The sequence below is a fragment of the Chaetura pelagica genome, unplaced genomic scaffold (genome assembly GCF_000747805.2).
Source record: "Chaetura pelagica isolate M959 unplaced genomic scaffold, ChaPel_1.0 scaffold145, whole genome shotgun sequence".
Taxonomy (NCBI): domain Eukaryota; kingdom Metazoa; phylum Chordata; class Aves; order Apodiformes; family Apodidae; genus Chaetura; species Chaetura pelagica.
In genome coordinates this window covers 2,719,649-2,737,351 of record NW_009953332.1, presented here as the reverse complement: position 1 = coordinate 2,737,351, position 17,703 = coordinate 2,719,649, and the positions used below count along the sequence as shown (strand labels likewise).

At 43.4% G+C, this 17,703-nt stretch overlaps 1 protein-coding gene across 1 annotated transcript in view; it reads right to left on the bottom strand.

The window, feature by feature from the left end:
* ABCA1 (ATP-binding cassette, sub-family A (ABC1), member 1) overlaps nt 1-17,703 on the bottom strand; it is a 76,970-nt gene that overhangs the window by 48,890 nt on the left and 10,377 nt on the right. The window contains exon 4 of the mRNA XM_009998173.1: nt 17,324-17,445. Within this exon, the coding sequence (XP_009996475.1) occupies nt 17,324-17,445 (122 nt within the window). The remainder of the gene's footprint in view (nt 1-17,323; nt 17,446-17,703) is intronic.

Sequence of the window (17,703 nt, the reverse complement as noted above, 5' to 3'; positions counted from 1 at the left end):
AGGCAGCTCCTGCAGGAACAGAAAAACGTCCTTTTGTTCCCGGCAGAAGCCGAAGCACCCCGCTTCGTGGCAACTGGAGGAAAAAAATTCCCGCCCACCCCGATTCCTTGGCTGCTTCCTCAGCGCGCTGAACTCCCCAAAGACGTGTGCAGCTTGTTTATTTTTTTGGTGAGATCATCGACGGTTCAGAAACTCCGATGGACAAAGGGGCAGCTGGCCGAAGGCACGCTGGCATGCAGAAATCGGATGCTTGCAAGCCTTTTCTTTCAGGTTATCCCCGTTTAAAATCTTTTTCAAGATACTCTTAAGGGGCCACACATCTTTAAAAATGTAACCAAGCAATTAATTCTTATGCTTTTCTCTGCTTCTTCATTGTTGCTTTCCTTTAGGGTTTCTCTAGGCTGTTCTGTTTGTGGGTTTGGTTGGAGGGTTTTTTTGCCATGTGGAATCAGGGTTTTTCTTGGTCAGGGATGTTTTCCTCAGGTAATTGCAGGAGAGCAACTACATTAGAATTCCTGCTAGCCTGTCCATGATCAGGATGGGGAGTAACAAAGAGCCTGACACTGTCCATAGCTGTAACTAACCAGTGTAATTAAGCTCCCTGTCAACATAGTGTTTCCTCCCTGCCTTTTTGCTATGCTGGGCATTTTCATACTTGCTCAGCACTAGAATTTGCTGAAAATGGAAGCTGCCTTCCAAGGCAACTCCTATAAACATCTGATGGAGCTTCTGTCATCGTTTGGAGGAAAACAAAAAGGGAACAGAATGTAAAGTTACCAACACGTGATGTAACCAAAATTGCTTGTGGGACAATGCTTGGCTTCCAGCCAACTGGGCACAAACCCATGCTCACTACTTATAACTCTTATCTGCCCGAGGCCACACATGGAAGCTCTGGGAGACCAAGAGACCAAATCCCAGTGCCACGGTCCCAATGCAGCACCCTAAGCAAAAAGCAAGCCTTCCTAACCATGCATTTTCTCTCTTGCCCCTGGTCCTACTTACAGCACTTGTGGCTCAGTGTCTCACACAATCCTCCTCATACATGAAGGCATGCACAGTGAGTTGCAGACCACAGAAAAGCACTGAACACTGCAATCAGTCTAAATTCCTGTCCTGGATACTTCAAAAAAGACAAGACTTAATAGAGGTTTCCTATTAAAAACAGCCATTCTCCTCCAAGACTGCTTGCCCACTAGTGCCTAAGGAAATACAAAAGCATTAACTAAATGAACTGCACCAAAAATAGAAAACAAAAGAAACAGACAAGCCTTTTGAAGGCTAATACCAAGCTTACCTAATAATGCAAACATCTGGAGTGGAAGAACACATTTAACAACCAGAGGCCAACTACTGCAGTATTTTCCTTCCATAAAAGCTCAGACGTACTATCAAGTTACTCAAAAAACGTGAGGCAAAGTGTATGAGCTCAAATGTGATTAAAATCACGTATCATCTCTCACACTTGAGACTGACTGAGATCATAAGTATGGTCAGCAAGCAACAGAGAACACATCAGAGACAATATCCCCCATGTTATTTTGCTGACACGGATGAGCATCCTGTCCTACCTTCACCACCTTCAACAGAAGACCAGGGGAGCTGCAGTCCTGCAGGCTGCCCTCACCACCACCACAGCCTTTTGCTCAAACCTAAAGCCCTAGCAATAAAAACAAACACCAGACAAATATGGAGATGAACTTGAGGTCAAAATGAGCCATCACACTCCAAGAGAGTCACATGTGACATGATCCATCTCTGTGACTCAGTGGCGAGATGCGCATCTGCAGAAGAAATACTGAGGTAGTTTGTCCTTATAGTAGACTATACTTTCATAGTTTCAGCCTTGCCCTCAAGGGAGGAATGGAACAGCAGAGAACATACACAGGGGCTTTGCTTATCAACCATGCCAATTACCCCCCTAATACCAGCAGGCACTGAAATGCTTTTGTTCTGCCTAACTCTGGCTCAGGCGCTGCACAGAAACAAAGCGGGCAACAACAATCCCTATCCACAAGAAACAAGCAGGAGAAGAGAAGCCCATTTCCCACATGTGGCAGGGAGAAAAGTCCTCTCCACGGTCATGTAAGGGAGCCTCCAGCAGAACTGAGATCTTCCAGAGCTGGTGGTCTTGTGCCTTAACCACAAAACCACCCTCTCTCTCTGAAGTCACAGGTCAGGATTAGACAATCACACGTGACAGCATTTAATGGATACTGACTTCATGAAGGGCACAGCTGTTCTTCGTTTCCACACAGTTCAAACCAGTGCTGGGGGCAGAATTCTGTGCATGGAAACCTTTGCAAGTTTCAGGTTGCAGAGCATCTCCTACAGGATTGACACTTTTAAATCTTGTTAAGATTGAAAGTTTCTTGACAGCTTAACCTTCTCCAGCACCTTCAAGCCTGAGGGCAGAGCTGGGCTGGTTATTCCTTGCTTAAGAATCATGCTGTTGTGATAATAAGGGGGAGGAAGTCTACTCAAGCAGCTCAAGACATCTACATGAATTAGCAAAGAAAAACAGAACCTCCACCCTTGCTACAGTACCAGTTAAACCAAACAGCAAGCAAAAATGTTCATTATAAAAAAAACAGCAAGTCACTGCTATATGGGGCTTCTCTTCCATGCAAATCAGAACTGAAGCACTGACTGTGAGGTGAATAAAGTGTCCATGGTCCATAAATGCTTCACAGCCAGAGGTTTTTAGTGTCCTCATCCTGGAATCACATCCAGTTACTTTAACAAGCTTAAAAGGTGGCTCAGTGCTGGAAAAAAACAAGAGAGCACACAGCCAGGAACCACTTTTAATTAGCTGATCTTACTACAAGTGTGATTGTGCCAGGTCCCACAGCAGGCAGTGACGATTTCCAGCAATATCAGGAACACCTACAGACCAGACAAGCAACACAAAAAAAGCCTGTGGTAACAGGCTACACATAGAACAGGACTATTCTCCTTTTAAACTTTTCTCCCTTTCTTTATTGCTTCACTTGGAAGCACAGAGAGCTCATACATTCCTCCAGAAGCTTAATGATGCAGTGTCTTTTAAAATAAAACAATAGGGTAGAAAAACAAAACCCCATGGAAATTGTGGCCACGTTTTTCATATCCTGAACACTGCCTTCTAAAAATGAAAGGCACGTAAGAGGTATTTCAACATATCACAATCTACCATAGGGTACAAAGGTCACCTGGTCTGGCTTCAATTTGTGGGGTTTCTGCCCAAATGGTTTGCACCCATAATCTACAATAAGCCTGATTTTCAGCCTTGTTAAACCTAACAACCTCAGTGAAAACAACGTGGCAGGTGGATCTACTGTTTACGTCCCAAACTGTTAGCTTCACATGCCATAAGTACCTACAAGAAACTAGGTGAAGGAAGTGGGAAAAGGGTATTCATGTACTAAGTTGATTCAGAGGCTAAGAAGAAAGCAAGGCAGTGTTCAGTGTTCCCATCCACAAACGTGACTATTTATCTTCAGGGTATTTCAAGCCCTACTGGTGGACATTCAAGGCAGAAAACAATTATGTTATTTTCTGTATATCCATTGCGGTTGGAGGATTTACTAGCCTTTGGTTAAGCCTGTATTACCCACATTCAAACATCAAGGCAACAGAGAAGCTAGTGTTAAATTATAACCCTTTGCTTCTCATCACAGAGGCTGCTCATAGGGCAATCCCATCATTTTCCTAACAGCAGAACTGACACATCACAGCAAGATGAAATAGTGAGACAGGATCAGGCACAGGAAGCTTTAGAGTCAGCAGGTTTCTGTAAGTGTCCAAAGAGGAGAAGAGGCAAATGGGTTCCCAGCACAATAGAGTCAAAGGCACCCATCTCCACCAGCTTACTTTAAAGAGCAAAGCAAGGAATAGAGAGTGACCACAAAGATACAAGATTCATGGCTCCTAGTTTGCCGCTTAGGTTGCCCAGAGAATTGTGGATACCCCATCCCTGGAAATGCTCAAAGGCAGGTTTGACAGGGCTTTGATCTACCTGGTCTAGTGGGAGGTGTCCTTGCTCATGCAGTGGGGCTGGAACTAGACAGTCTTTGAGGACTCTTCCAACCTAAGCCATTCTGTGATTCTATGAAAAGAAGGTAGGTGGGTGTGTGGCACCTGCACAACCCTCTTATGTGAGGGCAGTAACTCAGACTCCCATGCCAACCTGATTGCACAGATGGGTGTCAAGCTTGTGCAACACCTTTCTAGTGTCCAGGCATGATAGGAGGACAAGGTCATGAGGCTCCTTGAACACACAGGCCTGCTTCACTCCAGGCATTGCTTATTCACTGGTCGTACTCCCAGCAACAGGAGTTTTTGCAAAACACAAGCACATGAAAGGGCTGAAGCTGAGACCAAGAGTCAAAAACATTTACTGGTAGCACACATGACCACTAAGACGACTCAGGCTGGGAACATGATGTAGCATTCAGCAAAACCTCACATGGGGAGAGGACCAGGGGAGGTAAACCAAGTGCTGCTGCAGAATTACCTAACAACACTGGAATTCTGTATTTATTTTTCAGTGAAGTATCTAGGAAGTATTCCTCAGGAATACAAGACAGGTGCACTTGAATACCTCAACTGATTTTCACGCTCATTACCCACACTTACTTATAGGCAGAAGGTGTATGAAGCTACTTTCCATAAAAATAAGCTTTCAAGCAATTTCAACACTGGAATCAAAGACTGAAGGACTCATGGACTGATGATCATCCAGAGGAAACAGCAATCTCTCTTGGGCTGCAGTGCTCATGCACTGGTGGCATTCACAGTCCTGAGGGATATGGGTCAGGAGAAGCATGAAATCAGGACCCTGAATTTCAGGAAAGCTAACTTTGAACTCTTGAAGAATCACTCAATAGGACCTACTGGGAAACTGCCCTCAAGGACAAGGGAGCAGAACAGAACTGGCAGATCTTTAAGGACAGTTTGCATAGAGCCCATCACCAGAGAAAGTCATTTGTTCCCTAGTGCACCTGCATTAAGTCTGCAGGCAACATTGAGCTGAGTCATGTGGTTGGTAAGTCTGAGGAACAGAATGTCATCTAGAGGGACCTGGGCAAGCTTGAGAAGTAGGCTTATGTGAATATCATGAAGCTCAATAAGGCCAAATGCAAGACCCCCCACCCGGATCAGAGAAGTCTAGTTGATGTCCCTGCTCATTGCAGGGGGCTTGGACTAGCTGACCTATGAAACATCCCTTCCAACTCAAATTATTCTACGATTCTATGCTGAAGCATGTTACAGTTTTGTGCCCTACTGAGCCCATGACCCAGATCTACAAGGTGAAAAGCAAACCCTTTACATGGCTCAGTGCTGAGCTTGGCAAGCTGGCAAATTTTCATCTGCCTTCACTGTATTCCTAAGCTTGGGCAACACATCCAGAAAGCATTTTAAAATACCTTTTTTAAAAAAAAACAATTACAATGTTTTCATTTCCCTTTTCCTGCAAGCACTCTTCCCCCTTTGTGGTTGGAATAGCTCTCAGAGCTGCCTGTATCCCTGCTGATGCTGGCAGGAGCTAAATCTGTCCTCTGAACAAGTTTGATGGCCAGAGCCTGATTTGCTGACAAGAAAACAAGCAGCTCAGCAGGCCTGTTGTGCAGGATTGCTTAGTATGAAAACACAAGCCTAATTTGCTCACAAAGTGCTGTTCCTTCTTCAGCTGTGGCTTGACCTGTTTTTGTGGTAGGCTACAGCCCTCTGCTCTGTGTTTGTCAGATGTGTGACAGTGGTGCCTCTGCAGACATTAGATAAAACTCTATGAGCACCCACTTCAACAGAGCTCCTGTGAAATGCTGATGTGGGTAAAGAGAAGGCAGCCTGTTCTGCATCTCCAGCAGTTAGGATTTCTCCTGGGAGAAAGGCAAATGCTCTGTAACAGGCCATGTCTTCCCTCTTATCTTGGGCCTGCAGACACTGGAACCATCTCCATTCCTCTACAAGTCACAGCTTTTGCTTAGATGATCTTTAAAAGTAGCAGCCAGCACTCACAGAAGCAGAGCTGGCACATGTACTAGCACAGGTGCAGAAGACCAACTGTCAGTTACTCTTTACTGGGGCTAATTGCTCAGGAACACAGTTTAGTGAGGGACTTGGTAGTGTGCTAGGTTAACAGTTGGACTTGATCTTCAAGGTCTTTTCCAACAATGATTCTATGGTTCTATGTTGGCTTCAGGGATGTAAGCCCATTTAAGCCAGCTGAGATCCCACCTCCAACCTACATGGAAAGTCAGTGGGCAAACATAAGGCTGGTACCTCTCTTTGGGCAGCACTTTAGGTCCCAAATGCCATCAGATCCCCTCCTGCATGACAGACACACCCACAGAAGGACTCCAGATCAGAAAGTGAAGGCAAGTCACAGAAGTGAAAACCACAGGCCAGTCACCATCAGTCTTGCCAGCAAACAGCCTGCAGAGCTCTGCCTATAAAAGGATGAGCCCAACCACCGCCCCGAGCCACGTGTAACACCACAGGAGGGACATTTTTGCGTCTTCCCCTGCTGCAGGCCAAGTTCTCTAATCAGCAGAGACAGCTTGCCAATGAAAAATTAGAAGATATGTATTTGGTCTTCTAACAGTGGAAAAAAATAAATAAATAAATTGCAGGATTAAAGGAAACACCCTACATATCTTCACTGTGTTGGTGCGAGTGGTAAATCCTGAGCAGCACTCCAAATTACACAGCAGTTGTAACTGGTTGAAAGTTCCCCTGCAATTTTCCACAAAATAATGACAAACTGCAAATCTCTCAGCCTTTGAATAACCTTGTCAGGTACAGATATGAGACCTCAGATCTGATCAGATATAATACTTAATTATTACAACAAAGTGATTTTCAGAAGTCATATTAAGAAACATTTAGGACTGGTACAGGCTGTGGAGAAGGTCTCTAAAGGTCAAACACAGCTCAGAAAGAGATGTGCATTCAAAGAGGCTGAAGATAAAGGTTTGCTGTTAAAGTAAAGAAGATTGGATTTTGACTTCACTAAGAATGTTATGCCCTAGATAATACACAGATTTCAGATGTTTCAAACCATCAACTCAGATCCGGTAAAATACATTAAAAAAAATCAATAAAGACACACTGTAAAACAAATGTCATAGTCACATCCAGCCGCAAGCCACTATTCTGATGACAAACAATGGTGTTAGCATACAAGGAATGACATGCTATTTAAAAGCACAGAGCTAAGAAGATGTTGAAAGTATAAGCTGTGACCACAGAAGACTCAGTACAGAATTCGTTGTACTTGGGCAAGTGACCTTAAATTCCTGGAAAATTCAAGTCAGAGGAAAAGGCAAGACTGGATATTTTAATCAAATGATCATTACTAACAGCAGAAGAGCTTTCATGAGCTGGCTATGTGGGGAAGCATTTGGGAGACTGCTCGTTCAAATGCAAACAGAAGACAATAATATCAGAAGCATTCTGAAGCCCCAAAAGAAGCACATACAACCACCCAAGCCATATCATCCTACTTGAAACTTAGCACAGTACCAACTATGCAGTTTGAAAGGCTTCCCCCAGGAAACTGGCATGGGTAGTGATAAACCTTAAGGAAAATGACAAGAAGAGCTGCCCAGAATCAAAATGCCCTGACTATCCAGTACTTATATTTGTTTAGCCTTGCACAGAACGGCTGATGAGAATCAAAAAAGCCACCTCTCCTTTGGGTGTGAAGCCTCACCCAGCCATGGCTCCTTTCCTCTCACTTGTCACAGACCCAGGGAACCTGACTCTCATTTGACTTCTTGTGAAGTTTAACACTATATCAAGTCTGCAGTTAGCAGATCATAATGGCTCTTACTTCCCTTACATTCAGGAAGACACCACTTCTGGATTCAGTGCTAAGTCCTAATGCTCTTCCATCTAGCACACAACAGCAAAAGCCACCTGCAGAACAAAGGGTCAAACCAATCCAGAAGGTAGCAAAAATCACTACAGTTTAACAAGGATAAGCCAATCATTATAGTTCAGTTAGTTTAAGCAGGAACACTGCTTAATTATGCTGAGAACATACCTACATCTAAATTATTTCAACCTTTCATGACAGCTCTCTATGTTTCAGTTTAGTTGGACACTGGGAAGTTATCCATCATGTAGAGCTTGGTTTTGCCTTTGAGGCTCAAGTCTGAAGAAAAAAAAAAAAAATCAAGCTTCAGCACTGAAACAAACAGAACTTTGTTCTGACTAGTTTTGGTAAACCTTTGCAAGGACTCATCTCCTTCATGATAAAAAAAAAAAAAAAATCACACTGTTGAGCAACAGCACTTCGAAATAGTTCAAGAACTTTATCTCTGGGAAAGATGGAAAATTAGATGTTCAGTAGATACAGATTTCCCAAATTTCCATAAAGTCTTGGCTAGAGATTCTTTTGTATCCCAAGAGCAATGCTTCACTGCTGTTCACATTAGGTCCTCCCAACAGACCTGACTTGGTACTCTGAGCAGTTCATCCTTCAGTGTGGTGTCCTTCTGAACTAGCAATATTCTGACTGTTGCTTTCCTTCAGTACTGACATTGCCTGCTGACTGAAAGTACCTTGGAGTACTTGCACGAATACCAGTGTTCACTGTATTTTACACAGAGGACAGGATTATCACCAGTAGACACAAAACAGCAATGCCTCTTATTGCTTTAGTAACCTGGTCCTCTGTACTAGAGTACCAGAACAGTGCAGTTAACCTGAATAAAACTGAACATGTATTTTATAGAGGTCTTTTGCATTATTTTACAGATGTCCGAGTAAAATTCATTGGACTTCCTTCAGGTAGCAGCAAGAGGAAACACGAAAAGGAAGGAAATGGACCAAGCAGGTGAAGACACTTGTGGTCTTAAAGGGCTATTTAACTCTCCATGTATCTGTCCTCTGGCTTGACAGCAGACCTCTCCTCAGCTGCCAGGCAGTGGACAAATATGTGAACAGAGCATGGTAATGACACAGGTGAGCAAGAATCTCTGGTGGCTGCTGACCATGTCATCACACAGCTGTGCCTCAGCTGCAAGGGAAGTTGTTGGGACAATGTGTTCTCATGTCTGCCTCTTCTCTTAAATGGCAATGCACTTTTTCTACTGTTCTGAAGTAGGATTTTGTTGGGCAGACTGCAGCTGGTGCCTTCTTAAGCAGCTGGCTGGCACAAGTCAGAACAAGCACTCAGACTTGAGGTATTGCTGTCTTTGCAATAAACTGCCTTTGCCCCATGAGCAAATCCCCATCTGGTATATATGTATGTTCAGGCAGCCTCGCTCAGTTATGTTTCAGCTGCACTTCCTAAAGTAGATGGAGAACTACCAGGAAAGGACCTCCTGAGATATGATATGTCATGCTTATTAAGTTCCTGTTGGTTGTAGTCATGCAAACCTCTACCAATGCCAACCAAAAATGCATTTAAGGACTCCTTCAGGTAGCATTTGCCTCTAGAAAGATATCTTTGGAAGAACAGAAAAGTTCAGACCACACAGGGTCTTTCTTTAAAAATCCCTTAAAATGGTCTTTTATTGCACCATCCCTAAGACTAAAACTACATCAGAAAGGGAAGGAAACTTTGGCTGTTTACAGAAGATGTGTCACAGATCAGCCCAAATCTCCTCCATATATAGCTTAGGGCTGCCAGATCAGCATAAAAAAAAAGCTAGGGCAAGATATTTAGCTAATAGCTGAACTACATTCCACTTCAATCTGCAGAACACCAGTTTTTCATCAGCTGAGGATCTCATGCCACACAGGCATAAGCAATATATAGTTTTAACAAACTCACTTTTATTAAAAATAATTTAATACAAAAATAAGCACACATGGTTTTCTTTATTCTGTAGCTTTTGCATTTAATTTCAAAACTGTCTCTAGAACTTAAAGAAAAAACCATATGCAAAGTATGATACAAACATAAAACCTGTAACCCAAACTATAAAGGCATCTCAAACAAGAGAACTACTTAGTAAAACAGGGCAAACAAAAAAACAATCTAGAGTGGAAATGAACACTTCAACAGGAGGTAGAATATATTGTTTGTTTTTATTCAGGGTCCTGGCATTAAAACTCGCTTACTTTATGACCAAAAATATGTAAATATAACACCATCTGTTTCCCATGAAAAAGTCTGCCTATAAACACTAAGTTTTCATGGTTTTTCAAATAAATTTCGTCAAGCAGTGCTCCATCCTCTTGCCTGGGTAAAAATGAACTTTGAATCAACATCAGAATATTTCAAAGCCACCACCTTTTTTTGCATCCTGACTACACTGAAAACTGCAACATCCTACGGTTTCAGAACTAGGGCTCCAGTTCCTTGGCAGCTGTTTACTCAGCTCACAGGAATGCTGTAAAAAAATGAAGTAATAAAGAGTTCATAATGCACACTGAAGATTAAAAATATCATTACTAGAGAAGGCTCCAAAGCTGAATATTAAAAGATATAGGAGGTCAGATCCAAGTCAGGCATTCCAGCCCCAGTACCAAGTCAGACACAGAAGTGGACAGGGTTTTTTCCAGCTGTGGCACTTTCATAGTAGCCACTGATGAGAGTTGAGCCCCACAGAAAAACCCAGGAAAGCTCACCTTTCCACCAGATGACAGCGTGACAGATTTCCTGGGGGACTGCTAACACCAAGCTCAATGTGAAAAGTCTGTCCTGCTCTGTCAACCAACCTCAGACTGTAGCTTAAATAAACCAAACACAACCTTCAACCAATCAGGCAGTTCATTTTGATTCTGAGATAAGTTGCTAAGAATACATCCAGAAGGTGTGTCAGAGTGGAAAACAATATAAATGCAAATTGAACTTCACATGGAGCATAAGGTATTGGCAACATTATGCTGCTATTAGCAAGCTTTACTAAAGCAGTTGCATACAAAAGAGGGATATAATAGAGTGTAAAGGTGTAATAATTTGTTTAATACTCTATATTTTATTTTCTCATTTAAAACAAAAGTCAGCATTGACAGACCAGCATAATGAGGTTTGAGAGACTAAAGAAAGGACCCAGAACTTCATACTGCCCTGCTTCTGCAGCACATGCTGATATTACTCATGCTGATATTACTCATACTGACAAGCACAGTAAGCAATTCTTGTTTTCTTTATCATTGTGTCTTTATCTAAACAAATTAATAGCATGATAAAGAAGGTGCCTTTAAGGTACAGTGATTTGATATTTGTTGGACTAACTGTGTTGCTAACTGTAAATATGGGCACCGTTGGCCTCCCAGCACAGTCACACCATTAGCTGGCCCCATCAGGTTAGATAGTCCTAACGTAACCGAGTTGCTAGTGCAGCCCTTCCCCAATAAAGACCAATGCTGACATGCCTGTGATCCTTCTCATGTGTTTCTAACAAAGTTCATGCAGTCTTGTGTGACAAGATTCCCAGATATGCTCTTCTCAAGCTCCTGTCACCTAGTATAGTGCAGACACTACAAGGCCAGATCTAACCAAACATGGAACACATTTTTTTTAAACCTACTTTTAACAGTACTTCAGTCTTTCCCTCCCATTTCCACTCACCCTGCTTCTACCTAGAAGCAAAGCCACCATAACTAATAGTCTTACTTCAAAAGCATCTCATAAGGGAAGTTCAGACTAAAACCAGACACCAAAGGCCAGTGCTGCAGAATCAGGAGACAGGGATGCATATTATGCTGTATCAATTTACTCATCTCAACCTCTAAGCACCATCATGTAATAACAATGCTATTGCAGACAAAGACCTCTGAAAGTTCAGGGACAGCCCCATGATCCCATAAGTATAATTTCCCTGGTAACAGATTTACTGCTGCAGCAGACCTTTGTGCTTAAATGTCTGTCAACATAATTTTATTATTTTAATCTCATCTTTGGCTTAAAAACATTAATGAAAGCAGAAGTAGACTCTATTGAAGGAGGTTACTGTCCAAATGTGTATTTCAGCAAGTGACATGCCACCACACTAATGAACACTGCATAGCTAACTGCCCAACACACAACCTGGGGGATCCACACTGCCATAAGAATTCTTCTCTATCTTTGCATACCTCTTGATTGTCAGTGTCTCAATTTTGGTTGAGGACAAAAGTAACAAACCCACTGGATTCACACAGAAGCTTTGTAGCATGGGCCCTTCCAAGAACACACTGGAAGGGATTTTCCAGAACATCTGCAACTGCCTGCACAAACACTCCTTGAAAGGGTGAAAAAAAAACAATTCTAAGAACATTCAGCTCCGTGCTTGCTCTGAGACCCAGTCATTTGAACACAAAGTTAATTAGGTACATGTGGGAAAACTGCCGTATGTACCCAGAACTCCTCCTGCCTGATCAACACGGCATACTAGAAAAACCTTGGATTGCACAAAATACCCAGTACTGGCACATGGGTGCACTTGCTTCACCCCAAAAAACTGCATCTGGCCAAAGCAGTAATTACATCAGTGTCTACACCATCCCAGGCTCCCCTTCCTGGCTGGATGCTTTGGGTTGGGAGGCAACAGCCACCAGGAATGTCCTGGGGAATGCTGCTGAGGGCTAACACAAAGTAACCCCTACTGAAAACACATCAAAGGCAAAACAGTCTTCTCAGCTACCCCTACAAGTCTAGATCCATCTACTGATACCACTGGGCACTGGTTTTGGTGACATTTTCCCTGGCCCAGAGGGAAGCAATCACTATGGATGGCAGCTACCAGAGAACTCAGGTGTACATTCACGTGAAACCATTCAATGGCAGGAATTCCACCCTGCCCCAGCTGGTGTCTGCAGGAGCTCCTGGAGTGAAGGCCTCCTGAGCATAAGGTTTCTTAGTCCTCATTCTAGGCTGGCTGTTTTTTTCTTGGGTCTTTCACAAGGGAAGTCAGGGAGGCAACCAGCTTAATTAGGGAGAGGTAGGCAGCTATAACAACCAAACTGAGTATTTAGCTTGTGGTCATGGAGTGATTTTTGTCAGGGAGAAGACACTGAGAAGGAAGTTAGCTATCACCTTAATGTCATCTGGTAGATAATGCAGAACATCCTGTTTTCCTAAGTACTCTGCCAACCATACAGCAGGACACACGCCATAAGAAAGCCTCTCCCAAGGCTGCTCTTCCGCCCAAGCCCTCTATACATTTTTACCTGTTAAAATAAAAGTAGTACTATTAGCACTGACCAGACAGGCTGCACACTCCCTCAGCCTCAACATCTGTGGAGAAAGGTACAATGTAAGTAGGGGATGCAACTCAGATGTTTCTCCTACACCACAAGCTATATGATCCAGCAAACAACTGGGCAAGGTAGTGCACATATGTAATAATGCCCTGAGATCTGATGCAATTTCTTAGGCGATGTTTGTTTTTCTCTGCCTATTTCATTGCTCCTTTTTTGCTTATTTGGGTTTGTTTCAAGAAAAACAGAAACATACCCTTTGGGATCACTGAAAACTGACAGCAATGAAGTAAACATCAGCTAGACTAGCTTAGAGGTGCAACTGCTACCAACAATCAGAGAAGGTGGCTTTAATTTTACCTGTTTATTTATTGCCCCATGGCACTGCAGAACAAAGCATTTGGGAGCCCAGCAGAGACATGGAAGAAATAAAGAAAATGTGCCTCAGAGCCAACAGCAAGCTGTCTCTCCACCTTTCAAAACAGTAGGAATGCTTATTTCTTGAGAATACTTTATCCTCTCTTAAAAACAGCACTGACACCAGTTGCAAAGCCAGTGCCTTCAAGCAGTGAGCCAAACCTGCTGCAGGTGGCAACCTAGGCAGCTATGTCATGGTTCTTCACTGACACTAAGGTCTTCAGCTGTCTATTCTGATTTGTACTGCTTTTATCTTGACTGCTGAAGACCTTGAAGACATGGCTGGACAGACAAGTAACAAGTGCTGGGAAAGAGAGGGCAGCTGCCTGCAGAATTGATTGTATTAATGTATGTGTGTGCTTGTATGTAGATTTCACTGCTCAGGGCTTGCTTGAAGTGGCCCTAGAACAGCAGTGCCTGTACAGCACATGAGCTGCCTATACTGAACTCCCTCACACCACCAATTAGTACTTCATCCTGGCCAGAAAAGGTGCTACAGGAAGCAAGGGTGGGCTGTTCCCTACTGATCACAACCTCCCTTCTCACTGCCATGGCTCATAGCTGTAGAGACCAGGAGCCCCCCCCTTGGACTCCTGGAGGAAAAGGGAATACAAAATCTGTTGGCTTGAGCACACAGCACTCCCTGAAGAAAAGCTTAATTGTCCTACATTTACTATAACTAAGATGCTGACTTGCAGGCACCTGTGTAAGCACCCTGCCATCTTAAGCAAGTCTCCTTTCCCCAACATTCAGCATGTGCCTAATTTCAGCTCAGACAACACTAACAGTCCATCTTGAACTTGTGAGGGTTGTTTTAAAGAAGTTTGAAGTGAAAGGACTCTGGCAGCTGCTTCCTGAACAGATTCAAATGCCTGAAGCCAAGTACAGGCATGCATGCTCTGCATGACTGGTGTTAGAACTAAAATCTACACCACAGCTCAAAATTTTTACATTATTAATGGAAGATCACCTCCTGAAGCCTGTTTCAAAGCCATCAGGCAGCAGTGGGAAATGTGTGGAAGCAGGACACCACACCAATGTGAGAGGAGGGGGAGAAGCTGCAGAAACTCCAGCAGAGCCCACATCACACAGTAGGGAGCTCACAGACACTCCCATTGGGAAACACAAGCTGCATCTCTCTGCACCACTGATTCACATGGCTTCAGATCCAGGGCAGAACTGTAACAGAGGAAGTATTGCAAATGTTTTCAATTATTAGCTCATCAGTTAATTAGACCTCCTAATTGGGGAAATACATGTATAAATACAGTGCTTTCAAGTTTGGAGGTGTGCTTACATCTGATATCCACTCCTACTGTCTTTCCTAGGTCCCCAGAGTCACTGGAGGAAACGTCCCAGAGAGGAAAGTATTTAAGCACCTCACACCTCATTGTCAATAGCAGCTAAAGGGTTGACCTGTAGTTCCCTTCCTTGCACAGGGATCTAAGCATTGCTAAGCATAAATACAGAAGTACTCATAAGATTAGAGGATGCTGTTTGATGCACTGTCAGACAACGAATGCCAAGGAGAAGGCAGCAGGGAACCCCAAGTTGGAGGCTTTGTAAATGAGTGTATCATGTGAAGGACAAACAGGCTTTGTTCCCTACAAGCCCTAACAACAATGAGCAGTCTGTCATTCCAATGATACAGAGGCTTGATTTCTTATTACACATTTAAAATATTTTATTATAGAAACATGATCTTTGATGACTGATCTGAGGGTTATTTTTGCAGTCAGTCCACTAGTCTTTACAGTGTAGAGAAATATGAGTCTTCTGACTTTTGACCTGTACAATACTCCCTATGTGAAATGCTTATTGGAATCACTCCTCCCCCTCAAACCTTCCCAGCAGTAACAACTTCAGCTTATGGCTTTGATAGTTTTCTTGTGTCTACATCTGATGTTTGCTGCATGTTTCAGTACAACACACCAGTATCTACTCTTCTCTTTGGAAGAGTTAACTTGCAGATGTTACTGTGGGCATAAAATATAAAACCCTGTAACAGTAACATCCACCATGCTGATGAAGGGGGCTTTTTCCCAAGAGACCACCAAGTCAAACCAAGGCTTTGAAGAGCTCAGTTGAAAACAGTATTAAATCTGTCCTTGGAAACACCTAGCTTAGCTCATTTTGGCTGTGTTCATTATGCATCCATCTCTGCACAGAAGGTTCACCCTGCATCCTCTCCCACTTACAACTGCTCCAGATTCAAGTAAAAGCAAGACAATGCCACTTACCAGTTCAGAGTACAAAGGGGAGAAGCTGGTTATATGGATACTGACCCCAGCAAGGAAGGGTGCCCCTTATACATAAGGACAAGTGTCAACTAAAGCTAAAAGGAAGATCACAGTAACACTTGCAGATTCAGTCACATCAGGATTCTGCACAGCCCTGAAGGCAGAGGGAAGGGTTATATAGCCAAGACAAATCCTTTGAAAAGCTCATGTTTGCACATACAGCCAGCATACATCCACCAATCTGTCACTAATAACACAGATTATTTCAAAGCAACCTGCATTGTTCTGAGCAACACAGGAAAGGATGCAAAACCACCACCTCTGCTTTTAAACCTGTGCTCAGGACACAGACATTAAAGTATTCTCATCACACCAGGTCAGATTTTTGCTTCCTGGAGTCTGCCTGAGCCACACAAGTAGAAAGGTAGGAACAACTGCAACTATGAAACCAGTGACAACTTTCACAAAATACTAAAGTACCTCCCACAAAGAGTTCCATATGCCTGGATAGAGGCTGTAGGTGAAGACACTCAGTGGTTGCACTCTCTGCTCTACTTCCCTTCTGCATTTTTTTAATAAACCATGACTTTCCACCACCTCCAATACACGCATGCAGTGCTAACACAGCAGCCAAGAGAAACAATCTTTGAGAGGAGTACCCCAAAAAACCCTAATAAGTTGCCATGTAAGAGAGACTGAGCAATAATGAGACCTGCCAATTCCCTGAGACCAGGCAGAGCTGTTCAGGTCCCAGCTCTACTGCAAGCCTCCCTTGTGATCCCAGAGAAGTCACTTACTTGCCTGCATGGGACAGAAAGGCATACCAGATCTTCCTGCACAAGCTAAAAAAAGAAGGATTCTCAGTGTTCACAGCAAATATGGCTGTGCAAGCCCCCAAAACAAAGCATTTTCTCCTGGATCCTGCCATTCAAAATCCTGCCAGACAGCAGCAGAGGATAAAATATCCTGTATCAGTCAGTCACACGGAAACAAAAAAATCCAAGGGAAAGGGAGACTTCAGTGTCAGATATTAATCAGCTTTGAATTTGTAAACTGGATGCCAACATCAGCTTTTCTTCATCTGTGTCCTCCCAGGACACTTCCCTCTGAAGCTCAGGGGGTAGAGCAATAAATTGTAGCCATACTGTGTTCACTGCTCCACTGACAAAATGGCAAAATAACTAGTGCTTCCCAAAAACACACACTATTTAAACTCCTTTGAGGAAAATAAAAAAATAAAAAAATAAAAAAAAATCGGCATATTGACCTACTTCAGTGGGCTGAGGATTGTAATTTCATATCCAAAACAGCTGCCATTCCTGGCATTAAGACCATCCTCTTTCTCTTCCACAGAAGAAGCTAAAGACCACACTAAGCTGACAGAGCAGCTTAAGGTGCTTCTGCAGGATTGCAAAGGGTTTAATCAGCTGGAAGTTATAACCATGCACCTTCCCAGGATGGCACATTTCAGAAATTTACACACATGCAAAATCAGCATTACTAGAGGCGGCAGGTGTAGGAGGCTCTTCCTACCATGCCTTTACCTGAGCCAGAGGAGTTTCCAAACTTGCGCAGTTTTCCCAGGACCTTCTGGACATCCTTTATGCTCTTGTCCTGTTGGCTGTACAAGAGTAACCTCTTGGCATCCGAGAACAGGCGGGAAACACTGGTGACAGGAAAAGCAAACAACCAGCAGTTGTCAGCCCCAGGAGCCAGCACCCACAGACACAGCTTTACATCTTGGTTCCAAACTTCAGTCACTTTCAGTTATGCCACTGCCCTCTCCAGTACAATCAGCCCTTTCTTCAGTAACCACCCCAGGGACAGTCCAAGGAGCCCAGCAAACGATGGCTGCTATTGCAAGGTCAAAGTTACACCAGGGATCTCCATGCATTTGAAAGCTGTTATTTAAGACTGGGAGGGA